The 27,584-nt window shown below is 35.6% G+C and overlaps 1 protein-coding gene across 8 annotated transcripts in view; it reads left to right on the plus strand.

Moving 5' to 3' along the window:
• The window catches only part of VPS13B (vacuolar protein sorting 13 homolog B), a 739,916-nt gene that overhangs the window by 522,506 nt on the left and 189,826 nt on the right, over positions 1–27,584 (plus strand). For 7 of the 8 annotated variants that reach the window (XM_058564706.1, XM_058564703.1, XM_058564701.1 and 4 more), the window contains 2 exons: positions 7,167–7,854; positions 27,041–27,178. In XM_058564706.1, the coding sequence (XP_058420689.1) occupies positions 7,167–7,854; positions 27,041–27,178 (826 nt within the window). Of the gene's footprint in view, positions 1–7,166; positions 7,855–8,096; positions 8,211–27,040; positions 27,179–27,584 lie in introns of those variants that run through there. The other variant, XM_058564708.1, reaches the window with a different exon arrangement.

Consider the following 27,584-nt stretch of genomic DNA (forward strand, 5'->3'; position numbering starts at 1 on the left):
AATTTACAGCTTAAATGAGAACAATAGACCAAACATGGACTACAGTAAAACACAACCTTGCCTAAACTATCTCCATGCTTCTTTTATTGCAGTTAGCACTGGTCTTGAAATGTGAATGTTTGAACTGATGCTTAGCAGGCAGTAGTGGCCTCATACTGTTACTTCAAAGAGCCGGAAAAGTAACTTCATGAAAGGGAAAACTTGAAACTGTAGTTCTGTCTACCATTCTATCTGTTAAGCAGTGATGGGTATCATTAGTTCTGCTCTTTTGCATAATTACTGCAGTATTGTGAAAACTTTTTTTGCCGTCCAACTGGGAACAATTATATTATGTGGGATCTTGTATAACATTTGGCTTAGAGAAATAAAATATAAAAACCCTTGTTTTCTAGTCTGTGTCTGTAGTACCCAAGTGCATACAGTGCTTGTTCAAGTTGTTTTTTAAATAAAAAATAATGGGTTGGTGACACTGAAGGAGACATTTCGTCTCGAAATCAATTTATTCTTTAGGATGTTTTTGTATTTAACTTAATGTACTTAAATTTTACCTAGCAGTAAAATTTAGAGTTACGATGGTAATTCAGGTATAAAATGACAAAAGTTTATGAAGCATAAAGCTGAAATCACTGAAAATTTGAGACTTAAAAATATCTCTTTGTTGTTTACTTGATTAAATTATCAAGTTGGCATTAAGTGTTTCTGATTGTTACAACAATTTGCTATTTATGTAAAGCCTCCAGTGTAGAATATGTCTACCTTAAAGGCATCAACAGCCTCCCCCAGCAGCTCCACCCTACCCCATCCCAAAAACCAAACTTATAAAAGATGCAGCTAGACAAATATGTTTGCAAATGTTTAAGCAATGAGGCATATAATTTTTTCAAGTTTATAAAAAGTCTGCTTTGTAATTGCAGTATGTAAAACTATTAAAATACTGTAACCAGTTTTTTTATTGTATTTGATTTTGTGAGATAGAGATGTTCTTTGAAAACACTACTACATTTTTGCAAGAGCAGTAAAATTAGAATAAATGTCACAGTGATATACAGATGTGATTGTTACTTTGATTTTGTGGTTTCACACTTGACTTTTTCATAATTTATAAGATATGAAAAATTATCTCATGATTGGCAAGAGATGTTTTGATCAAGGTTACAGTATAATAATTGCATATTCAAAATATTACTTCAGTGTTGCTGTTATATAACCATAATTATGATAATAAGGTGGAAAAATATGTGAATATGTTCATGTTTGGTGTATAGTTAAGGTTTCCTTAAAAAGACGAAGAAATTAAAAGAAATAATATGAATTAACACTGGAATAGATGCTGAATTACCCTTTCTTGTAAGCCATCAAAACAAAAATTATATGTGTTTTAGTCCTTGCTAATTCCCAAGAGGTTGGTTTCCACATATTTTTCTTTAAAATTTAAATATCCATTTATTTGCAGCATTTTTATTAATGAGGGTGACTTTTTAATGTACTCATAAAAATGTTGATATGGCCAAATGAGACATTTCAATCAATCAAGCTTATCTTTCTCCACTCGAAAATGCTACTGAAGAACGTCTAATTAATGTCATTTGAAATTATTTTAATGCATCTTTGGTATTGTCACATACTCAAGTGTGGTTTCAGCCGCTACTCCTGAAATACTATGGCTCTTACCAGACTCCAGGGTGAGCTAGTAAACTTACCTATCTCAATACATGAAAAAAAGGAGGAATTAGCTGTAGTTCCCTAGCTACTAGTACAGTTTTCAGCACCTTTTCCGTCCGTGGTGGCTAGTATCTGTGCCATAAATACCTGTGAAAGGATAGGAAAATGCGCTGAAATGATCTAAGAAGTAAACTATCAACTTGACATGTTTTCCTAGCTATTGAAAACCTTCTCATATTGAAACCCATTGATAGTGAAACTGTAGAATTCCTCTGATTTAAGTACCATCTGGTTGTGCTCAAGGCTTTAAAGCTGTTATCTCCGCATAAAATTTCAGAGTCCTATACTTTTTTCTTCACCAAACTATCCATTTTTAAGCCACAAATATTTTTCCAGCTCTTTCAGATTTTATCTAAAAGTATATTTTAACAGTATTTAAATAGTTCTTAAACAATAACAATTTATCTTGATAGATGGCATGCTGTGTTTTTTCATTTTATTTTAATTAGCCATTGTGGAACCAAATTCCCTTTTGTTTTAGTCTTTTGAATATTGTTTAATTATAGTTATCATGCCAGATATCTTAAAGGTTATTTTACCAATACAGTTTCATTTAACATAACCCATATGGAATCAATAGCCCAGTTTCCTAAAGTGAATGCTTGGAAAATCTTACATTCATATGTTAAGAGTACACATCCTTTCCTCATTAGTTGGAAAGTACAGGGATTTTGGCACAGGTTCTGTGTGGAAGCATTGTGCAGCTTTTATACGGATTTTGTTTTTAGCCTTTGATGACACTGTTTAGAATAGGAAGTATCTAATAAGTAAAGCATTTTGTCTCAAGTGCTGCCAGTGTGTTTAATATATGCCTGGAGGTCTGAAACATTATCTTCTTCACTACACTAATATGCATTTAATTCTCTGAAAGCAGAAGGTCGAACTTTTAAAAGGGACGCAAAGTACATTTTCAAACAGAATAATTTAAAACATATGGAAGGGGGGACCAGAGTAATGTACAGTTGGTTTTTATGGTTTAATCATGATCATGTTAATGCACACCAGTAGCTAATTAACGAAAGCTTTTATTGTTCATTTTAAATGAGTTAGGTAAAGAGTAGGAGAGCTGATGTAACAGCTCTGCCCAGAGATACATGTTTCTGTTGCATTCACTAACAGCAAGCAAATATTGCTATTTTTGACAACTTAAATTATTAGTCCCCTTGGACAATAATAAAGCAAAAGTTATTTTCAGAGTTATTACATTGTGAACTTTTCTTTCCACAAAGGAATAGTAAATTGATGCCGAAGTTTAGGGCTTAGCACACATAATTGATTATAAAACTTTTCTCAATAGCAGGCCAGATACTCTTCAATATAATAGATAAATCTGCAGTAGACTGGTGACAAACCAATGGGTTTTTAAGTACATCTCAGAAATCACCAGCTTATTTATTTCAGTTCTACAAATAGTGTGGAAGCTTAGAAAAATGGAGGAAATGTTGGCTTTTAACATGGCTTTTAGAATTTAGTTTTCTAGTCCGGGGAAAGTTGTATTTTTTTTTCCTTTCAGTAAGAGTCAGAGTCTTTCATCTCTGGGTCATTGGTTCAAATTCCATTATGCTCAATAGTGACTAGAATTAGTTACCATCTGACTTCTGTTCAGTAACCCGCATGACCTGAGCTCATAGCTGCCGTCCTGCCCCTGCTGGTTATTTATTTCTCAAGATCAGGCCACTTGACATTCGCTAGAGTCTAATGTGGCAATCTCAACACAGAATAGGGCTGGACACTACATTTCTTTATCTTTACCTACAGGTGATTGGTTTTGTCATGTTAACACTGATGGGGAACACTTAACTCACTTTAAAGGAGAGGCTACCTTTTAAATACAAATCTGTAAATTGGAAGAAAATCTAATGCTCTGTGCATAGAAAGTATAGTCTCATATGGTTAATTGGGGTTGCCTCTATGGATAGAGAGAATAAAAGTAGTTGAGTTCTTGATTTGAGTTTGCCATGGAACTCAACCAAAAGGATTTTTTTTAGTTGTGCTATATACAGATATTTAGTTTATAATGCCTCAAAATGTGGGCAATAAATCCTAGACTACTTATGTACTTGACTGTATTATTTTTTCACATATTATTTGAGAATTCTTAATTGGTGATGGATTTGGAGGTATGGTTGAAATTTTTATAACAGGAATAACTAAAAGCTTTAACATTAAACTGTCGTTTTGAGAATTACCTTAATTATTTTTATTTTACTGAATTTTTAAATTAAATATATTTATTTCTTTATTCGGTCAGCACACAGTTATTAAGATCTACTATGTAACAAGCAGTATAATATGTGCTAGGAATACTAATGGCATTCCCTCTTACCATAGCCTACTAGCTGTCTGACCTTGGACCTATTATTTAATCTCTTTAAGCTTCAGTTTCCTCAGCTGTAAAATGGAGATAACAGTACTCCCTTAAAGAATTGTCACACTTGGTAAAGAAAATGTATGTACTATGCTAACAATGTTTGGCAAATAATAAACATACTCAGTGGTATCGTATTTTTTTATCTTCAATTGCTCGCAATCTCTGAGACAGAGCACAGTGTGAAAAGTGCTATAATAATATGAGTTTGTTGTAAAAGCACAGAAGCTGGAAAGACTAGCACCATCCTGGAAGGGCTGAGGAAGTCTTCACAAAGGAGATGACTTCTTTTTATTTTAACAATTTTTTTTTTAATTTTTATAATTTTATTTTTTCCCCCAAAGCCCCAGTAGATAGCTGCACATCCTTCTAGTTGCTGTATGTGGGACGCGGCCTCAGCATGGCCAGAGAAGTGGTGCATCGGTGCGCACCCGGGATCCGAACCGGGGCCACCAGCAGCGGAGCGCGCGCACTCAACTGCTAAGCCACGAGGCCGGCCCGTGACTTCTTTTTTTAACTTACCCTTTGTTGAGTGCCTACTTATGTGTGTTCAATACGTTAACTCATTTAATGCTGCAGCAACTCTGTGGGTTGAGTATTCAAGTCCCCAGTGTGAGAGTGAGGACCCAGCAGAGACTGAGGGGATTGCTTGAAGTATGATCAGCCCACAAGGTGGAGGATGCAGATCAGGAAAAAGCCCATGAATATGTCTGGAAAGACCTTTAAGAGTACAGTACACGGGGAAATCTGTGCCCATATATATTTACATATTAACAATCATGTATTTCTAGGCTGCAGAGCAATTTTTTTCATTTAATATTGTATCAGAAGCTAACATATCATCAAACATTTATGGATCCTCTCTTCAGCGTGCCAGACACTGCACTACTCTTTAGTGATACCCAGAATCAAAATGGTATGGCCCAGTCCCTCCAGCAGTCCTTCACCTGGTAAGAGAGACAGACACATTACAGCTGCCCATTATTGGGTATTTGTTATACATCAGGCACTGCGCTGACCTCTTTAGGTACATTAGCTCGTTGAATCCTCATACTAACCGTTTGAGGTTGGATTTATTATCCACATTTTACAGATGAGATTGTGTAGCCTTTAAGAGTTTTATAATTTTTCCAAAATCATACAATTAGAAAGTGTTGGACTTGACCCCATGTCGTTCTGACTCCAAAGCCTATAGATTGTTTTAACACTATCTGATACTGCCGCCACAAAACATTTTATAGAAAATAATACATCCTAAAATGGAAGTATGGGTAAAGTACTAGGATCACCAAGAAGGAAAAGAGTCAGAGAACACTTCTCACACAAGTGTCATTTGTTCTGAGTTTTGATGGATAGCTAAATGGTTGCCAGCCACAGCAAGCTCAGAAAGGGTGCTCCAGGCAGGGAAGCGGTATAGTATAGATAGAGTGGTTTAGAAGAACATGGTGTCTTCAAAAAACAGGGATAAATTGTTTTTGTTTCAAATAGCTAGTGCTGGGTTTGTCTAACAACAATGTGTCTTTGTCAACGACCTTAAAATGGATTAACAAATATTATTTGAAAAATTTTAGACTATTACATCATTGTCTTGAATTATTTAATAATCCTTTAATATTTTCACAAGCAACTTATAATAATTTATAGCACGAGGAAAAATGATACTATATTTACCAATCAAATTAAGAAAGAGCCTAAAAAAGTGATAAGCAATACCAGTACTTTGGGGAATAATTTTCCATTGCTAGTGGTAATATAAATTAGTGCAGCCTTTTTGGAAAGGAGTTGGCAATTTTTGATAACCTTAAACTTTTTCATACTATTTACCTTGTAATTTCACTTCGAAGAGCCTGTCGGAAGGAAATATTAGATGTTTGTTATAAGTGTTTGTTGGCAAAAATTGAAAATTTGAATGTCTACTTGTATGAGAATGGTTGAACAAATTGTTCCTAATGCTAAGTGAAATATTATACAGCTTTTTAAGATGGCATTTATGAAGAGTATATTGGCATGTAAACAAACAGAGTTACAGATTTGTCTCTACAGTATGATTATAACCATAAAGGGATGGGAGTGGGGGGAACCTATGCACAGGTAGGGAAAGAAGACTGAAAGGAAATGCACTAGAATAATAGCATTGATAATGTTTGGTGATAAGATGGGGGTCAAGAGGGTTTTGTTTTTTTTCTCGGAATTTCTTTGTTTCTTTAATGAAATCTGTATTACTACCTCAATAAAAAAGCAAGTAAAATATCTAGGTCTCAAATAGCAAACTGATGGTTGGGGTACCTAAGAAGGGGGGAGACCAAAGAATCAATCGGGAGGTTTTGGAGTTATGCTGCCAAGGTGATCATAACTTCTGCTGCCATCAATTTGTCCTTTGTTCTCTACATAGGGAGTCATTGATGGGAAATTTTGAGAACTAATAATAGCCTTTAGTGCACAAAGGAAAAATCCACCTTCAAGGGCTTTAATTACTTACATTTTGCTTGGTCATTTACATGTACCCTTGTTTCAAACCTATTGTAGTAGAGGAAAATAAACATCATTTTGAATAGCATACAATTATTTTAGTTTACTTTTCTTTGTCCTTCATAATAAGGATTACTGACTTTTCCCTCTCCTTCTTACTATCCAAAAACCTGTAAATCCATTTTATAATGACAAAGGTAAACAATATAAACTACTCCTACTTAAAATATAATTTCAACCAATAGTAATCATGATTTGGAAACAGTTTATTGTACTACTTGGAAAATCACTATGAAGCTTAATACAATATAATATTAAAGAGGCATATTTTTTTTAATATACACTACCTTGTATTAGTCCAAAGAAAGAAAGTCTGACACTCAAAAGTAATTTTAAAGATAGAAATGCACATTTGATGCTTTTTCTCAAGTATTTCCTTGGCATTTTAATGTGAATAATTTTTTTGAATGGGCACCTCCTTTGTTTTTATGATTACTCTCTTACAGGTTATACTAGACCCATTTTTTAACATGTTTATATAATATCATTCACATAATAACACTTGGAATATAAATAGTTTAAAATATTTTATTATTTTTCCTTACAGATCTCTAAGCAAGAACAGAAAAAAATGGATACATTTGATGGAAGCATGGCTGAAACCTCATCTCGGTACAGTGGTGCTCAGGATAGTGGAATTGGCAGTGACAGTGTTAAAATCAGAATAGTGCAAATAGAGCAGCACAGTGGTACCAGTCAGCATCGCATTGCCCGTCCCTCACGCCAGTCATCCATTGTAAAAAATCTAAATTTTATTCCTTTTGACATATTTATTACTGCAAGTAGAATCTCGCTAATGACCTATTCCTGTACAGCCTTACCCAAATTGAAATCGCAAGAACAGAAGGACAACGAAAAAACTGCCAAGAGTTCATTAAATCTCCCAGAAGTTGATTCAGATGTTGCTAAGCCCAGCCAAGCATGTATTTCCACGGTAACAGCAGAAGATCTCTTAAGCAGCAGCATATCTTTTCCTTCAGGGAAAAAAATAGGGGTCATCTCTCTTGAAAGTCTTCATGCATCCACAAGGTCATCTGCTAGACAAGCACTGGGTATTACTATCGTTCGGCAGCCTGGACGAAGAGGAACTGGTGACTCACAGCTAGAACCTTTTTTGTACTTTATTGTGTCCCAACCTTCTTTGCTTTTGAGTTGTCACCACAGAAAGCAGCGAGTAGAAATATCCATTTTTGATGCTGTGCTTAAAGGAGTTGCCTCTGATTACAAATGCACAGGTAAGAGCAAATTTACTGGAGTGCTAATAACTACTACTACTTATTAAATTTTATTCCCAAAGTTTCAAGATTGATCAAACAGAAAACAGGTGGCAGACCAGACAGGCCTTCTTTTCACTACAGAATATGTAAATATATAAAGTTTATGTCCCGCAGCTGAAACGTGTTTAAATGTTTGAAATGTATCAAGGTTTAGCTCTAGCACTCTTATCGTGCCTCTGAATATTCATTTTTTTTTTCAGGAGCTGAATGAAACAGGGACTCTTTCTGGGCTATAGAAATGCTTATCGATTTCCAGTGTTTGGGAAGCAAAGCTTTTTTTCATACTATTGGCCCCCTAGGTATGCTTTCCGTATTAATGCAGCTGTTTAGGTAAAAAAAGAAAAACCTTAGAAACTGAAGTTTATTGTTTTGGTATTCTTTTGATTTAATCATCTTGCTATAAGAACATAATATTGAGTGTATTTGAGGTTTATTAGTAAAGTAAGATGATGTAAAGATTTTTATACGTCTCTAACAATCGTGTTTATTAGTGGTATTGGCCAGCTGGCTCTTGTTGCCCCACCAATAGCTTCCTTTTAACCAGAGAGCATGCATTATTATAATAATTATATTGAACTTCTGAAGCTTGTTGCCTGTTGAGACTAGGAAGGTGATCAGAGGTTGAGATTTAAGACATCCTGGCTGTTAAGTAACAAGAGCTTATGGAAACAGAGTTAAACAAGGTGTAGAGGCCTTTTCTCTGAGTTAATGTAGAATTAGAGATTGGGCCAGAAAGACTGGAGAGGATAAATGGGTCATCTAAGACTCAGTATTGGAATAGGGCCCTAGCAAGCTCAGGTATAATTCAGGCATTTAATTGCTATCAAGTAATCCCATCTAGCAGCTGGAAGCCAGCAGTGAGGCATTTGGAGAATTCCAATCTGGAAGTCAGGCTGGTTCATTCTTGGCATTAAGGAGAACCACTTTACACAGGAGGCTCCTGGAGAGTAGATGGCAGGTGTGAGGATCAGGATTCAGCCCAAGGAAGTAGGATCAAAGGAGCCTTTAGCTCTTGCTGAGGTATAGTGCAAGTCTTCTGCTTTAGAAAGGAGTAACTGGCTGGTTGCTAAGGAGGAGTATCATAGGGTTACCTCCTAGACCACCTGCTGTCCCTCTCTCCATTGGTGTGCTAGAGCTGGCTCACACTGATTTGCAAGAGCCAACTGTTAAATTTTTAGGAACTTTGAAAGACAGTTGTTAAACCACTGATAGTTTAAATCGGCCATAGTGAGAGTGTTTATGCCACAGATATTGGCAAATGCTATCAGTCAGCTCTCCTATTCTGAGAGTTAAATATTTACCAGCAACCACTGCCTCCCTTCCTCAAATGTGTTCTCATTTACCAGTGCCTACAATATAATAGGTACTTCAGGAGCACTGGAGATGGGAGTGGTGCTGAGGTAGTTGATGTTATATGATTCAAGGACTCATGCCTGTAACCTGATACCTGTTTCAGGGTCTGCTTACCATTGGCCAAAACGAGGTACCAGATTGGGAGAATAAATCTTAATTCCAAACCCTTCTTTAAGTTCTTTGGCTGTAGTCACTTTAAAGGTGGGTGGCTTCAGTGGCCTCTACTAACAGGTATTGATACTAAGTTCAGCAAAGTTATCAGTTCATATCAAAGATGTGCATTTGAATTATAATCAGTTCCTAGATTGAAATAATAAAGTACTTTTCATTTAAAAAAAAATATATGTAGACAAATGTGGAACCCAATTTTAGTAGATGAAGTGTAGAGTGAAGGTTATGGGCCAGATTCAGTATAGAGGATTACATGTAGGAGGAAAAATGATTATATACCTTCTAAGGAGCATCCTTTCCATGATATTCTTGTGGATGCCTTTTCTTACACAAAAAGCACCTACTTGGGAGGCCAGCGTGGTGGCACAAGCGGTTGGGTGCGCGTGCTCCGCTCCGGTGGCCCGGCGTTCACCGGTTCGGATCCCAGGCGCGCACCAACACACCGCTTGTCGAGCCATGCTGTGGCGGCGTCCCATATAAAGTGGAGGAAGATGGGCATGGATGTTGGCCCAGGGCCAGTCTTCCTCAGCAAAAAGAGGAGGATTGGCAGATGTTAGCTCAGGGCCAATCTTCCTCACACACACACACACAAAAAAGCATCTACTTGGACATTTACACTTTCCAAATAAAGAGTTATCAATATAAATTATGTTTCCTAAAAATGAATTTATTGATTTGGAGAATTTGGTCAGAAAGCAAGTAGTTAAAATATAATGTCTAAAAAGAAAATACAAATAGTATTTATTGAGTACTCTGTGCCAGGCATTGTCCTAACTGCTTTAAATGGATTATCTCATTTAATCTTTATAACAACTCTATGGGAAATGTTATATTCTCATCTTACAGATGAGGAAACTAAAGTTTTGAGAAGTTAAGTAACTTGTCCAAGGTCACAGAGCTAGCAATAAAACAGCGCTAAACCTCAAAACCAAGATTTGTTGGACTCCTGAGTCTGGTCTCTCAACCTACGTGGATCCCTGGAGAGAAAAAGATGTAAATCCGCAGTTCTCTCAGTCAGCCTCCATTGTCCCCCTCCAGACCATACAAGTGGTTCCCTTTCTGTTTTCACTGGTGAATTTCTTTATGTTAAATGTGTCCATGATGTGACTACACAGTACAGCCTCTCTTGGTAGTATGACAAACCTGCATTCAATTTCTAACTCTCTCATTTACAAGATGTGTACCTATCTCCTAGGGCAATTGTGAAATTGAAAAGAGATAATTCATGAAAGTATTTAGCATTGAGTCTAGCAAGTAGTAGGCCCTCATAAATGTTTGCTACTACTACTTTCGCTGTTATTTTTGTATAGTGGAAAAATTACTAAACTAGGAAGCAGAAAGCCTGGGATTTAATATTGACTCTGCTGTTAATTAGCAGAGTGATCTTAGCCAGGCAGTTTACTTCTTTGGGTTTCTGTTTCCTTATATGTAAAATGTGATGATTATAATAGATATCAACAAGATCCATTCCAGTTCTAAAGTCTTATAATTCTGTAATTTGGAATTCATCTCCCCACACTCACCTTTCTAAAAATATTTAAACTATACTGCTTTGTCCTCAGGAAGTTGACATCTGTAAGCCACTACCCTATCAGATTAAAATTTATTTTGACTTGTTTTAAAGATGCAACTTTTCTTTTGATATTCTAGTAGAGCACTAATTAGTTTATTCACTGTTTTAAATACATAAATTTTATGAAATGGTAATGAAGGGGCTGGCCCCGTGGCTTAGCGGTTAAGTGCGCACGCTCCGCTACTGGCGGCCCCGGTTTGGATCCCGGGCATGCACCGACGCACCGCTTCTCCAGCCATGCTGAGGCTGCGTCCTACAGACAGCAACTAGAAGGATGTGCAACTATGACATACAACTATCTACTGGGGTTTTGGGGGGAAAAAAAAAGGTGGAGGATTGGCCATAGATGTTAGCTCAGAGCCAGTCTTCCTCAGCAAAAAGAGGAGGATTAGCATGGATGTTAGCTCAGGGCTGATCTTCCTCACAAAAAAATACATAAATAAAAGTTAATGAAGTTATTTTTAAAAAACTGATCTGGGAAATTTCTCTTTTAAATTGGTCCACTTGAATGAACTATCCAAGTCCCATTACCAATTTAGTTATCCAGAAACACTTCATGTAGCACTTTTCCATCCTGAAGAAAGCACTGTTCCATAGCCAGGATTCTTTTGAAGCCCTGAAATAGTAACCAAGTGGGTGAGAAAAATATGAATGGCTGTAATGTTAACATTCCTGGGGAGGAGGAGCAATCAGGTGGACTTTGCCAGTTCCATTTCTGGATTCTAAAGTGATGGAGGAGTCATTCCAGTGTCTTAACTGGAGAGACATAAAGGGGTATCACCATGAGGCTAGCTTTCTAAGAAAGGTCAAGGAAAAGTTAAAGGCATCATAAGTTAAAAATGAAAGTAGTAGCATATTATGTCCTTCTGCAGCATTCATACTTTCTCTCTTGATATTAAAATTAATCCTTTTCTATATGGTAACTGAAGTGGCAGCCAATCAATAGCAGTTTTAGCATATATGTGCATCTCAATGATTGCCCCATTTCAGACATGCCTGAGGTTGTTAGGGAGATAGTGGGTTTTCTTTTTTGCAAGGACAAAAACATTTGATTGTTAAAAAAATTTTAGCACAGGGGCCAGTCCAGTGGCATAGTAGTTAAGTTCACCTGCCCTGCTTCAGCAGCCCGCCCACCTGGGGTTCACGGGTTCAGATCCCTGGCGCAGACCTACACACCAATCATTAAACCATGTTGTGGCAGCAGCCCATATACAAAGTAGAGGAGGACTAGTACAGATGCTAGCACAGGGCCAATCTTCCTCACAAATAAAAAAAAAAATCTAGCACAACGTGACTTGTAATTGTTTACTGTTTTCTAGGCAAGTCATAAACCATTATTACATTTGCTCATGTTCCTTTATATAGAAATCATTTGGAAGAAAAAGTAAACAAAGGATTTTTGTTTCACTCTTTCAAAAGACATGTTTAGAGGATAATTTTCCAAAAAATCGTAATTCTTATTTAATATAAAATGAACATGTCAAAGATTTTATTAGACTCATTAATTAATAAAGGAATGAGGAAGAATGTTAGAAAACAATTCATACACAGGAGATCTCTAAGACCCTGGTTATCTCAGAGAGCTTGATTTTCTAATTTATTAGGGACCTAAAAATGGTAAGAACCACCTGACCATTGACTTTATTCATTCATTGTTAAAGCATGGCTCTGGGTGAATCTAGAAACATGGAAATATTTTTAATATTAAATTATGAAGATTTGGTTTCATTTGACATATTCCGGAAACTGCAATGAAGACCCTGAAAGCAAATACTAGAAATCCTTTGAGCGTTGTTGGAATATGGTATAATATCTCAAGGTGACTACTTGAAATTAATCAACATGGTTTTTAAAATCACACTTACCTTCCTGTCTTGTACAATCAACTTGAAATTATTTTAGAATGAACCTCTAATCCCTATTGTGCTTTCATTTGTTTTTTTTTTTTGTGAGGAAGACCAGCCCTGAGCTAACATCCGATGCCAATCCTCCTCTTTTTTGCTGAGGAAGACTGGCCCTGGGCTAACATCCGTGCCCATCTTCCTCTACTTCATATGGGACGCCGCCACAGCCTGGCTTAACAAGCGGTGCGTCGGTGCGCGCCCAGGATCCGAACCGGCAAACCTTGCGCTGCCACAGCGGAGCGCACGCACTTAACCGCTTGTGCTACCGGGCCGGCCCCTGTGCTTTCATTTTTACATTCAGACAGTCTTTGGGAATAGTCATTCATTCCGTTTGAACACTAGCTATTCATCAGACATGTTCAAGATGCTGAGGAACCAGTAATCTGACCCAGTTTCTGCCCTCAGGCACCTCTCTTCATTTAATAATTTTACTTATTGGGATTAATGATGAAAGTTTAGCAGAGTATGGATCTTCATGACATGGAGGGCTGTGAAACACTTAAATGAGTTAAGTAAGAGCTGTGACTTCTACTTCCACAGAAGCAATTTAGAAAAGCTTAGTATCAGTTGTATGGAATGGTTTATGGAAAACTGGTTACAGAGGAGTGAAATAGGACTATTCTTCAAATTTATTTTTTTTATTAGTAGTAGATTGAGCTCTAGCTGCAGTTCAGAATAATTTTTATTATTCTATCTATTTTGACAATTTGCTTTTTGGCTATTCTTAACGTATTTTAGTGGTTGCTGTTGGCTTTCCAATATATATTCCTAATCTTTCAGAGTCTATTTAGCAGTAATAGTTTATCACTTAAAGGAAAATGTAGAAGCCTTACAATCATATTGGTCTGTTTAGCCTTCCCCATTTATGTTATAATTATCATGTATATTATATCTACATAGATTGAAAAACCCTACCAGATAGGATTTTGATCTTTGTTTCAATAATCTTACATATTTTAGAGAACTAAAGAGGAAGAAACTAGTCTTTTATATTTTCCAAGTATCTACCATGTCCAGGGCTCTTCCTTCATTTCTAAAGTTCCAAGTTTTCCTCTGGGACATTTTCCTTCAGCATTAGCATTTCTTTTAGAACAGGCCTGCTGGCAATGAATTCTGTTAGTTTTCTGTCATCTGAAAGAATTTTTTTTTTTCCTCTCTCTCTCATTTCTGAAGGATATTTTTGCTGCATATAGAATTCTGAATTGACATTTCTTTCAGCACTTTAGAGACATTGTTCCACTGTTTTCTGTCCTCTGTGGTTTCTGAAGACAAGTCCATGGAAATTCCAATCATTGTTTTCATATATATAATGTGTTGTTTTTCTCTGTCTGCTTTCAAGATTTTTTTCTTTAGCTTGTTCTTTTCTCTAGGTCGATTATGATGTATCTGGGCTTGATTTCTTTGAATTTATCCTGTTTGAGGTTCTCTGAACTTCTTGACTGTGTAGATATATGTGTTGTTTTTAAACTAAATTTAGGAAATTTTTGGCTATTTCTTTTAATATTTTTATGCACCAATCTTTCTTATCTCCTTTTGGGATGCCAATGTTAAACTGTTTTGTATTGTCCCACAGATTTTTGAGACTCCATTTTTTTTTTCTTTTTTTCCTCTCTGTTCTTCACATAGGATAATTTCTGTTGAATTTTCCAGTTCTAAAATTTCCATTTGGTTTTTTTTTTGTAGTTTTTATTTCTCTTCTGAGAACTTCTGTATTTCCATTCATTTTACGTGTGTTTACCTTTACCTTGTGAAACAGTTGGCACCTGCTTAAAGTCTTAAATGCTTGTGTCACTGCCACCACAGCACAGCCACTGCACTACCTGTCATCCCTCCTCACGCCCCGCCCCCAAACACACACACACTAGGCCCACTCTTGGGGTAAAACAAGGAAAGAAAAAAGAAAAAGAAAATGGCAGCAGTTTCTACCCACACTCATGAAACCACAGGGGCGTTGTTTCCCAGACAGGGTTTCTGTGGGACTTTTGGCTTTTCTTGCCATCTTACCACCACTTAGGATTCACTCTCAAGTAAAAGTTTTAAGAGAAAAGAGGAAATACAAAACAAAACAAAATAGGAAACTCACCACTGTATGGGTCATAGTCACAGTTTTGACTCCCCTCCCTGGTCTGCATTGCTCTTGTTCACTTTTCAGAGTCCTCTGGTATTTGTTTTTTGCATTTTTTTCTCGAGTTTTTAATTGTCAGCAACATGAGAGTTAGGCTGCAGTGAGCTGATTCTAGTTTTGGCTGGCACCAGAAATCCTGCAGTTTCAAAATAATAAAAATATTTTCTAGTCCGTTAGCCGAGGCATGGTTTTCTGAGAAACTTAATACAGGATTTCCTCCAAAAGTGATACTTTAATATCTTTACATCTGTGAGCACAGATCAGTTAAATATATTGTAATGAATAATTACTGCTCCCAGGGAGTTGTCAGCATTAACTTGATTCTGCCCATGTCACCATTAAGCAAAGAACATGCCCAAATACTCAAAGGGTGGTAATAGTGTTCTGTCTATGTGTTCCTTGGGGATATCCTTTCATATATTATAAAGTCAAGTTAGAAGAGGAAATGCTGTGAAACTCATTGTCCGTCATGTCAATCTGCCATCTCAGCACATGTGACTGATACATATACATATATATGTGTGTGTGTATTATATATGCCATTTATACACATATATATTAAACAACTGGAATTCTATATGAGATGCTACCCAAAATAGATGATAAATGGAATCTATATTTATACCTATACTTACATCTATTTTAGAAACCTGAAGTGAAATAGATATGATGACACTTGCTTATAATTTTGAAAGTGTTATTAATATAGTATAATTTCCAATCTGATAATTTAGTGATCTTAAATTATGCCAAGTATACCCGTAAGTGTATATACAGAGCTTTGTTTTACTCCTTTAGTTTAAAAAATAGCAGATTATTTAAAGACTAAATTATCAACTTAAATTTTTTATGACTTAATATTAATAACCTATAAATGATTTTCCGTCAAGTCCAGGTAGATAATAACATCTGTGAGTTAACAGGTTTCTTTTTAAAATATTAAAATAATGTGGCAATTGGCTTTTCTATGTCCTTCTCACCTGAGCAACCTCTAACAGGAATGAGATCGTCTGCCAGCACCTTTATATGTAGCAGCTGTATTATTGGCAATTCTCATTTAAAGAAAGATGTATGTAGTTGTTTTAACATAATCGTATTAGTTGTGTTTATAAATATTTAAAAATTGGTATTTGTTTTGTTTAAGGTAATGGAGTCCAGATTTGAAATTGCCTCATATCTTGACTATGCAGCCCGAAGCAGCCTCAAAAAGTCATTTTTCTTCTTGTTTGTCTGGCGTTTTTTGTTTGTTTTTGAAGAAATGACTGTGCCATCTGGTCAATTGTGAAGGAGTTGGACCATTCTGAGGGAATTTAACTAACCCTCATACTTTCTCAGTACACAGTTAGTTAGTGCGGTATCTTATTACTCATTAATGTGTACTAGGAACTAACAAACCAGTTTGAAAACAATTGCTCTGTCTCTTGCAACTTCTTTACCTTATTGTAATTTTTTGAGCATCAGCTAGACTAAAATACAGAAATTGAAGTTGATTAGAATTTATCATTCTGAAAAAGCAGGTATCACTTCTCAGCCTTTTGGCTAAGATCAAGTGAAAAAGCAGGTAAGACACTTCTGTGTAGGACAGAAACATCCACGATATAATATCCCTAATATGGGACACTTTATGCATTTTAAACTTTTATAAATGTTACAGATATGATTTAAGGTCCAATTAAGAGGCAAACATGGAATAGAGTTCAATAAGAACTCAAGACTTGGAATCAGTCAGTTCTGAGTTCTCATCCCAGCTCTACTACTTACAGCTGTGTCACCTTGGGCAAGTTATTTAATCTCGCTAAGCCTCAATTCCTTATCTATAACATGGGGATAATATGGGTAGCAATCTCCTGGGGTTGCTGTGAGAATTAAACTATGTATATGAAGTTCTTAGCTAAGTGTGTAGCACAGGGCTCAGTGAATATTAATATTGTTGCTTTTATCATCATTAATATCTTTAAGCTGATTTTAAAATAATGGTTGTAATCAGCGAAAAAAATTCACATCATTTCAATGCAATTATAGCTATTGTGTGGTTTGAAAAATTTCAGTTACAGGAATTGGCTTCTTTATCCTTTCATGAATAGGTCTACAGAAAATGTGCCAAAGACATTTGAGTAAACCAACAGTTGGAAAATCATAAACTGGCTTCTTACACCTCATAAATCATATCTGATTTCATTTAGTTATTGTGACTTTAAGAGAAGGATTGAATTACATGTCTCTTTAGAATTAAAGGTTTTGCTAATGTCCCTGGAAAGGCTTAGAATTAACCTGTGACTTTAATGTCATAATGATCACAACTTGAACATTTATCTGAAAATTTAGCTGCTGGGAACATTTCTTGCTGGCCAATAATGTGAAATTATTACTTTGACAGGAATCAGCAAGTAAGTAGATCTCTTAAATGAGAGGCACTCTAGTGCGTCACTCAGGGAGAGTTGTGGTGAGAAGGTTAAATAAGAAGTGGCCCAGCCAGTGGGGGTAATTAATGTGTGGAGAAGGGTATTGGAATGGAAGTCAGAAATTTTGACTTTTAGTCTTGGCTGTAATGCCAAGGCTTTTTGATGCGAATAACTAAATTTCTTGGTGCTTTAGTTTCCTTATCTCTAAAATGGGTTTAATAATATCTAGTCTTTGTAGTTTCATGGTTTAATCTGAGCTCCAAATGAGATAACATTTATGAAATGCCTTGGAACTATGAAATATTATTCAGCTGTAAGTTGGGACTTCTGTAGTTATTAGTAGTAGAAGGGAGAGCTTAATAGACCTTCCTTTTTGGACATGAGGAAAAAATTAGTGCCCTGGCCCTTTTGACACTCATTTTAATCATCAACATTTATGTAAAATGAATGAAAAATGAAAGGAATCGTCTAAAGCCACTGAATTGTCTTTCAGTGTTACAGAACCCAGACTTTGCTCAGAGCAGAGAAGAGGCTTACAATTGGGATTAAGTTAATTTTCGTTAGATACATATATATCACTACATTTTTTTTACTGGACAGCAGTAAACCTGTGTTTACTTGTACTAAATTTTAATCAAATGTTGTCCTGTAAAACATCTGAAATCCACATTAGAATTTAACATGAAAAGAACTAAATAGGAAAGAGATCAAGAACACGACAGAGCAGCATAGAAAATAAATGTAAAAGAATTCATTGAAATAATATTTCACATATTATCTGCTGGTTAACATCATTAAGTAGAAAGAATGTACTTTCTTCTAGCGAAATATGGAAGACTTGTTCTAAAAGTAAGAGCCAATGGACACTGATGATAGCACATCCCAAAACCCACTTTAATCCTTTCCTCTTCCTCTTCCTATGGACTCCGGGCTTGGGATGTCAAACTAGGAAATCTCCTCTTCCCCTTCCCATCACATCTTATGAGGTGCAGGGTACGTAGCGTGGGAAAAAATGCTATGGAGTTAGCCAAATGCCTGAATATCAACAAGGAGATGTGGCCTTTACCTTTCATCCAGAGCAACTTACAATTGGTTTCTTGGTTAATTTTGCTTTCCTGACATTCAATTGTTACTGTATTTTATGGATCTATGTTCCTTCACGATTTAATTTTCAGGCATTGTAGGGGCCTCATGGACTACATTTGCTTCTGTGGCTACATTAAAAAAAAAAGAAAAAGAAAAGATAGCCAGTTAAACCAAGGATCATGAAAGAAATATAGAAAAATATAAGAAACCCTACAGGTAAGCCTGTAGCTTTGCCTTTTACATGTCCAGAGATCAGAAGGTGACTCTTTTGATAGTGACCTCTCATTGCGGGGAGGTATACTACCAGCCATTGAGCATAAGCCAGAACCAAGCACAACCATGGCTTCCAAAAGAGGTCCCTTGGGAGCTTTAACAATATCAGTTTCATAGATAGTGGCAAATAGACCTAAGTACAATAAATCCTCCCAAAATGCTTTTCTTTAAATTTTATTCAGGCTGTATTAGGAAACACCTTTGTGTATTCTTGGCTGGGCATAGAAGGATTAAGCTAATGGGCCATCCAGGAACATCTTGTGTATGAAGTGAGAGAGAGGAAGGGGGAGTAGGAAGTGTCTAAGCCCTCACCTACTACCCTGATTCCTCTTTAGGTATTTTCTCCCTTTCTACTCTGGCTAGCTGTGAACTCTGGTTGATCTTCCTTAAAAGAGAAGGCTGTGTGAAATTGAAATCCTCTTACACTCACCATGTTTTCTTGTAAATTATTTTAAAGTGTCATTTCAATCTCTTCTTTGTATAAAGGTTGATATACCCAAACACATTTGAAAAGGAGTCTCTCCTCTAACTTCAAGTTTTAAAAATGGAAAGGAGCCTACTTTGGCTTGCAGATTGTTTACTTCCTTGATTCATATGTAGGCCAAATATTTCTAAGGGGTGGGAAAGAAGGTAAGAATATAATTTTGATAATTATCAGAACTAAAGTGCAGGGAAGTTATCAGGTCTATAATTTCTCCTCAGCCAGAAGTATTTAATAGGGAAGTAAAATATGTTGATTAGTATTTCACACCTCAATAATTAACATTTTAAAAATTAAATATAAATAAGCTTAATAGTTTTTAAGATCAAAATTGGGTATAATTTTTACTAATAAGCAAAGCTTCTTATTTTTTACCTTTTATATTATATTCCTCTTATTTTAGATTGGCAATAAAAATATTTTTTAATTAAAAAAAAAACAGAAAATTAGGAAGAATAGACCCTTGAAAGATATACCACATACACCTACTCCTATTTTGGTTAGAGTCTGTGTTTAAGAAACAAATAGTGACTGTTTATTGAACTCATACTGTAACATGTCCCATACAAACCACATTACACGTATTATCTAATATAGTATTCTCAACAACCTCACTACTTAGTTTATTATCCCCACTTTGAAAACAAAGAAACTGGGACTTGGTGAAGTTAAAATTAAATTTACCCGGTTAAAGGAGTCAGAACTTATACCCAGATCTGTCTACCTCCAAAGTTTGTGTTCTTTTCATTACCCTGCGTTTTCTCCTGTGTTATAAACTGGCATAAACTCTCCTGTAGAACAAAATGTGAGAAAGCTTCATGAAAGTAAATCCCTGGTCAGTGACAAACTATTTCACAAATCTCTTCTATGTGACAGTGTCATATCACCTGCCATTTGTCCCTCAAGAGTTCATCAAAAGTCACTTAAATGCTGTTTCATAAATATGACAGACCAATGTACCTCAGGCCAAAGAGAGCCAGTCTCCCTAAGCAGCCGTAGATGCCACTTTGGTTCTTTGGCAGCCTGGGATAGGCCTGGGCTCATTAGCTATGGCAGACTTGAGTATGCTTGTAACCCGTAATAACAGGTCGTTGAAGACTGCAAAAAAGTGAATAAAATATATAGTCTGCTATTTCTTTTAAAAGGACTAAACAATAGATCCTTCTGGACTTTCTAGAACCGATAAAATGGAGACAGAAGTAAATCTTGAGGCTGTTTGCAGTGCTACATCATACAAGCATTTATTTTATGCTTCTGAGAAATTTGTGATGTTTGTATCATGTACTGGTATCACAAAGAAAACTCAGTGCAATATGACATCAAAGCAAAAAGCTACTGAAATTTAAATCAACAATTGTAGTTTAGGGAACACATTAATTTTAATTGTGTATCATCAGTAATGCTAACATTAGCATCAGTAGGATTTAAAATTAAAACACGATGTAATTTGAAAATTTGTTGATAATATTGAACAAGATTTTGTTCCCCAGCACTGTAAGCAGCATCAGGATCAGATTGATACAGCAAGAAGCTAATGCCAGGATTAAGATGGCAGACTATTTGCTTACTGAAGAAAACCTGGTTAAAATGAGGTACACCAAAACCCAATTAATCAAAAGTTTATTTTTCAGGGCTCATCCCCCAAATTTCAATTAGTAAGATTTTTTTTCCAGTAACACCAGTTTACAAGAACTCTCTTTCATGGGAAAATTTAGTTTCCTTGGCATTGCTCCATATTTAAGTTAGCACTCCTTTTCCACAGAAATGTAAAAGACAAGTGTATCATGAGAAAATTGAATCAAAAGGTCAAAAACATTATTGTGACTATAGTTACTTGTACCTTCCACAACAAAAACTTTGCCTGGAACTGCCAGGGAAAATAACTATTGAACTAACTCTTCTTTCTGACCTTCCTTAACCAACCTACTTGTAGAAGTATTCTTGAGCACAAAAGTCACCAAGAGAAAGCAGAAAGAGGCACGAATTATCAACTCCTTTGTAAACCTGTGGTTGATAAAAGTAACTGTTAGACAAGAGAGGGGAGAGTGAGGAAGAAAGTGAGGTTGGTTTATTGGTTTACAGTCTCCTTCTCATCCTTTTTTTAATAGATATTTAGCTTTCAAATAAACAGATTCTTATGGCACTAAGCTTTTTAAAATTCAAAGTTCTCTATTCATTTGGCAAAAGAAAGGAGGACTTTTTGTCCCCATGATGGGAAGCACTTAGAAGTATCTGATATAAAAGTAACTGGACTTCATTATATATTCAGTGTTATATCAGTCTTAAAATGAGAAAGTTATCACTGAAATCTGTGGAAAAAAGTCTTCTCATTGGAACCCCTTAGTAAAAATTCAACTTATTTATGAAAAAAGAAATACCCTGCCAGGTAGTAGAACGAAGCAAAATAGTGATAAAGCTTACAAAATCTGTAGCATTCAGCTGTTCCATATGAGCTTGGAAAACAAATTTGTGTGTGTGTGTGTGTGTGTGTGTGTGTGTGTGAGGAAGATTAGCCCTGAGCTAACATCTGTTGCCCATCTTCCTCTTTTTTGCTGAGGAAGATTGGCCCTGGGCTAACATCCATGCCCATCTTCTTCTGCTTTGTATAGGACGCTGCCGTAGCATGGCTTGATGAGTGGTGCGTAGGTCCATGCCCGGGATCCGAACTCGCGAACCCCAGACTGCCAAAGCAGAGGGTGCAAACTTAACCACTACGCCACCGGGCAAGCCCCGGAAAACAAATTTTTTAAGTAGAGGATTGCAAAGAAAATAAACGAGTTCATTTTCAAAGTTTCATTTTGAGTTGGCCACACTGAATCATGTTATACTTTATATAATTTAAATGTTAAGCAAAGACATACTTAACTCTGTGAGTGTTTGCTAAGAGTTCAAAAATAATAATAATGAGCAGCCGTACAGATTCACTTTTATCAGACCTCCCAAGCAGTTAAGTGAAATGAGGGTTTTGTGAAGAAGAGCAAAGTAATCTACAAGCACAAAGAATGCAATCTGAATCAAGTCTCTACAAAAGCCGGTAATACCTGATCCATGTGGGAACAGACTTGAGATTTTCTGAATCTTGTCTTTGGGTATTCCTTGTGACATGATAGGATGAAGTATTTTCTTTCAGAGGCCGGTCAACCTAGAAGAAAAACAAATATTGTAACTTGGTCAGTACCAATGTCTTATTGAAGTGAATTCTAACTGACTTTGAACAAGATTTATGGCTATGAGCAGTTTGTTGTTTGTTCTGACCCATTTCCCACACTTACTCTTAATAAGATATAACTTTCTCCTGTTTCTTAGGCTGAGGGACAAGAGCATAAATGTGTTTGTTAACATCAGCAGGAGCTTATTCTTTTTGAGAACTTCCTGTACTCAAATAAATGTGAGTTTGAAGGAGAAAACCAGCAAGGTCTGAAGGAGCTTTCCATATGAAACAGTCATCTCTATTTGTTACTTCATTTATATTATATTTACAGGCTCCTTTAGTTTTAGTTTATCTGGTACTTTCCCAGCTATACTGATCCTGAAGAATGTGTAATATGAATTCTATTTTCTAGACCTGAAGATAGAATTAAGGAGAAGTTAAATTGAAGACAGTGCAGGAAGTCTAGAAGTTGTGCCCCTCATCTTCTAGCCATTGGAGCATAAGGGACTAAATAGTGACTTGCACACCTGAGCTAGTTCTCTGGGATTCTTATATAACCTTTTTGCTACTACTGCTGCTTCATCTAACCACAGTGACTACAGGCATATCCAAACTAGCAATTTTAGCAAACTGGAACAGTAGCCACCAGCCCTGTCATACATTCGCTATTCATCAACCATTCAACCTGCATTTTCCTGGATGTTCTTAATTTCAGTTATTTTGTTCTATCAGCCTTATAAATACAGCTGAACATTTTAAACCAATTGTGTAATAATATTAAACCAATAATATCATTAAACCAGTAATATTTTCTTGGGAAATAGTCACTGAAATTTTGGCTTCCTTGGATAGATTTCCTAGACTTTTACATTTTCTTTAATTCCTAATTCCTCTTTGGCTTCCTGCTGTTGCCAGTTTGTTTATTTTATCTCTGTTAAGTCATGTCCGTCTGTAATTGCCCCAGTGCAGACTCCTAGGTGGGATGCCAGATGGCCAGGCCCTCTAACTTCTACTGAAAGAGAGGCAAGCTGCACAAAACCTATCTCCCCTACTTGGAAAACTCTCATTCACTTTGTCAGAATTTGCTTCTCACCCAGTCTGTACTTTGATGAAGCTAGGAAATCAAATATCCTTTGAAGTGCTTTTGTTCTCTCCCTTTATTTTAATTTTTGTAAATGCTTGGTATGTAGTCCTATTTTTTCTTCAGATCTGAATATATTATAGGTCTATGTATCAGTATATGCATAGGACCATCCTAAAGATGGTCATCCTCCAGTCTTAAAAAAAAAGTATGTATGTATATATGTATGTATGTATGTATGCAGATAGATATTTTACATTTGAATTTGTTAAACCTGGTATCCTATTTCTTTGTTATATTCACTTAACAAGACATTTTGAAGTTCTATATCAGTACATCAAATTTACTCCCTTTTAGCAGCAGCGTAGTATTCTATGCAGTATTCACAGTATAGTTATAATTTATTTTACCATTTCTCCATAGGTGGATATTTAGTTTTATTTTTCCCAGATTTTTAATATTTCAAGTGATGCTGCAATCAACTTCTTTGGGCATTTATCTATGTATTCTTAATTTCTTTAAGATGGAGCCCTACAGATGGCCTTTCTGGTTACAAGATCATAGATATTTAGAATTTTGGTAGGCACTTGTTTTCAACCTTCTCTCCCACCCATGCAAAAATACTGTATTTACACTCTTATCCACCATGCGTGGGAGGACCTGTTTCTCTTCCTTCTTCCCCACCCAAGATATTACCAATCTTTTTAATTTATGCTAATCTGATGACTGAAAACTTATTTCTTATTTTAATTTGTATATGCTTGATTAATAGGCAGAGCAGATTTTTCCTATTTTTCGTGAAACAATGTTCTCCAGAAGGATTAAACAGCTTATGGTGAAAACAAAATCTTAAAAATGCTTCAAGAAACTATAGGAAAATATATAATCAGCTAGGGATAAATCCATAAAATAAAAGTTAATAGATTTTGACCACATCTATAAAAAAAGTATGCATGCAAAAAGCATCAAAATATAGTTAAAAGACATTAAAAATGAGTAAATAGGGGGCCGGCCCAGTGGCATAGCGCTTAAGTTCCTGCGCTCCGCTTCGGCAGCCTGGGGTTCGCAAGTTCGGATTCCAGGTGCGGACCTATGCACACCGCTTATCAAGCCATGCTGTGGCAGCGTCCCATATAAAGTAGAGGAAGATGGGCACGGATGTTAGCCCAGGGCTAATCTTCCTCAGCAAAAAAGAGGAGGATTTGCAACAGATGTTAGCTCAGGGCTAATCTTCCTCCAAAAAAAAAAAGTAAATATTTTGTAGAAGAATCCTAAATGGCCAATAAATGAAAAGATACTAAACCTGCTTTGTTTTTTACTATTAACAATGTAATTGTTACATTACATTGTTACATTACATTACTACATTAACAATGTACATTGTTACATTACATTACTACATTAACAATGTAAAATGGCTATCTTATTATGTCGATACATATAAATCTTCTTGATTCTTTTCATCTGTTGATGGACATCTAGGTTGTTTTCTACTTTTTGCTCTGATAAACAGTTCTACAATGAATGTGTGTGTGTGTGTGTGTGTGTGTGTGTTACACAAGCATTATCAATTTTTTAGTCTCAGCTTGATAGGTGAAAATTCTACTTATTTTAAAAGGTTTTTCTCTTTGATTATTGCTGAGATTTAGTATCTCTTAATGTTATATTTTTAAATGTTTATATGCCATTTGTTTTTCTTCATTTATTAATTGCTTCTTTTTTAATTAATTTTCTTCATTTAATAATTGCTAATTCTATCCTCTACCCATTTTTCTGTTAGTATCTGTATTGATTATATGAACTCTTTATATATTAATGATATCCCTTTTCTGTCATACAAGTTTGAATATATGATTCCTATAACTTGTTTTACTTATCGTCCTAAGTAATACTTGTCAGTTTTTTACACATGTTAATATTTCTACATAAATTTAATTCGTCTCTGTTCATTGTTTATTTAGTTACATCACTTATATCTGTTTTCTCTGTTAGATTGCTGTTCTCTCTCTAGATTGTACATAGTCTCTTCAAAATGAAGAATTATGTCTCCTCATATAGGTCTCACACAGTACCATTTACTTGATAATAACAGCTTGTTGATGATGGCTACATAGGTGAGACCCTAAAAATAGACACTAAGGTCCTGGCAGGTTACGTAGCTCCTACAAACTGATTATAGATCCTACCAGCAACAGACTTTTGCCATCCTTTCACCAGACTTGACCATTATATTTGAAAGAGAGAATAGTATAGTGTTACTATATAATGGATCTACTATGCATATTCTCACTGCTTTAAATTCACTGATCATATAAAAGGAGAAGAATGCACTAGCCTAGTGTTTGATCTTTACCACATAGATCTAACGTCACTATCAATTGCTTTCAGTATTTTCTTTGAAATCACATAAAGGTTCATATGTGCCAAATTTCATAAGGATTGCATGATAAGGTCAAGAAATACAAATTCCAAAGCAAAATTTATATACCCAGTTCACATATGACAGTAATACTGTATAACCATATGTTGAATATAATACACTATATGTAAATGCTATTCTTGAAAGCAATCCAATCAATAAAACCTAAAATAAATAACACTTTAATAACACATTTCAAATCGACTGAAAATGGAATAGATGGACTTCATGGCAAGAACATCCCTATAAAATTGACATTCAGAGGCCATTAAAACACAGAGAGAAAAACAATCTTGAAACTAAAGAAAATTGTGAATATTTAGAAGTTTTAAAAAAGCCTACTATTTTATATGCCAAAATACAGCAGTCGTTTTTATTTAAAGAGCTATTTCAATAAAAACTGTGGATTGCCAAGCATTAAAAAGCAAATTCTGTTTGCCATCACGAATAGCTAAAATATACTTTTTTAAAAATATACAGTATTAACCAGAAAAAAGTACACAGTATTTAATATAAAAAGTCAAAACAGGAAAAAGTCAAGTTTTAGCCATGATTGGGACTATTAAAAGATTGACCAATTTTTATCATTAAAAGTTATGGGAAAGCTACTGAAGTTCACTTCAAAAGCCCAGCGGTAAAAAGTGATTGTAATGTCAGTAAAACTCTGAAACAGATCAAGTAACCGCTAAGTAGTACTAATCCACTGCATCTTTGAACATGTATATGCCTTTTTTAAAGCTGAAGAGGTTGCTCTTTTTTTCTTTAATTTGTTTCCAACATTCCATTAAAAAAAAAAAATCCGACTATTCAACTGTTAACAGTCAGCAGCTCAGAGTACAGAAACTTTACCTTCACTCAAAGATGTTATGAGTTAAGAGTTGAAATGTCTTTTCCTTTTTCGCCTGGTTCTGGAAAACATGGTTTCATCATTCCACCTTGTACAGAGAGAGGTTCTCTTTCCACACAAGTACTTGTGTACAGTATGTGTACAAACAAATGGATCAATGAAGGTCACATACAATAATTTAATCATTTTTTCCTCTTTTTTATCAGCTGAAACTCTTACACCAAAATGAGATGTTTGTGATGTAATTGACGTTTTTAATTTCAATTTTATCACTTCAGATCCTGGGAAGACTCTGCCTGAAGCCCTTGATTACTGCACAGTTTGGCTGCAGACAGTACCTGGAGAAATAGACAGCAAAAGTGGTATTCCACCTTCCCTTGTGATGCTACAAATTAAAGATTTTCTTAATGGACCAGGTAAGAGAGTCATAATTCAGATGCATATACATTGTTTTTTCATGTGAGTATATTAACGTGTACATAGAGTCTGTTAGTAATCTTGATATTCCTCGCCAAAAACAAGTAGTTCATTTTTTTTCCAGAAGTGTACTCTTCTCAGGCTGCCCACTCCAGAGATCAAAAGGCAAATATTAATATACATTAAAAATTACCTTTAGTCTTACAGAAAGTAGTTATCAGTTAAAGATAATTGACTGGAAGCGAAAGACCCAAGATTTTATTTTACCTTTTCTACTCATTAGCTGGGTGATCTTAGATGGTTGATCTAATCTCCTGTGGATTCAGTCTCCTTATCTGTAAATGAAGAGAATAAAATGGATGGGTAGGTGGGTGGATGGATGGTTGGATGGGATGGATGGATGCA

This window comes from Diceros bicornis, chromosome 21 (genome assembly GCF_020826845.1).
Source record: "Diceros bicornis minor isolate mBicDic1 chromosome 21, mDicBic1.mat.cur, whole genome shotgun sequence".
NCBI lineage: Eukaryota > Metazoa > Chordata > Mammalia > Perissodactyla > Rhinocerotidae > Diceros > Diceros bicornis.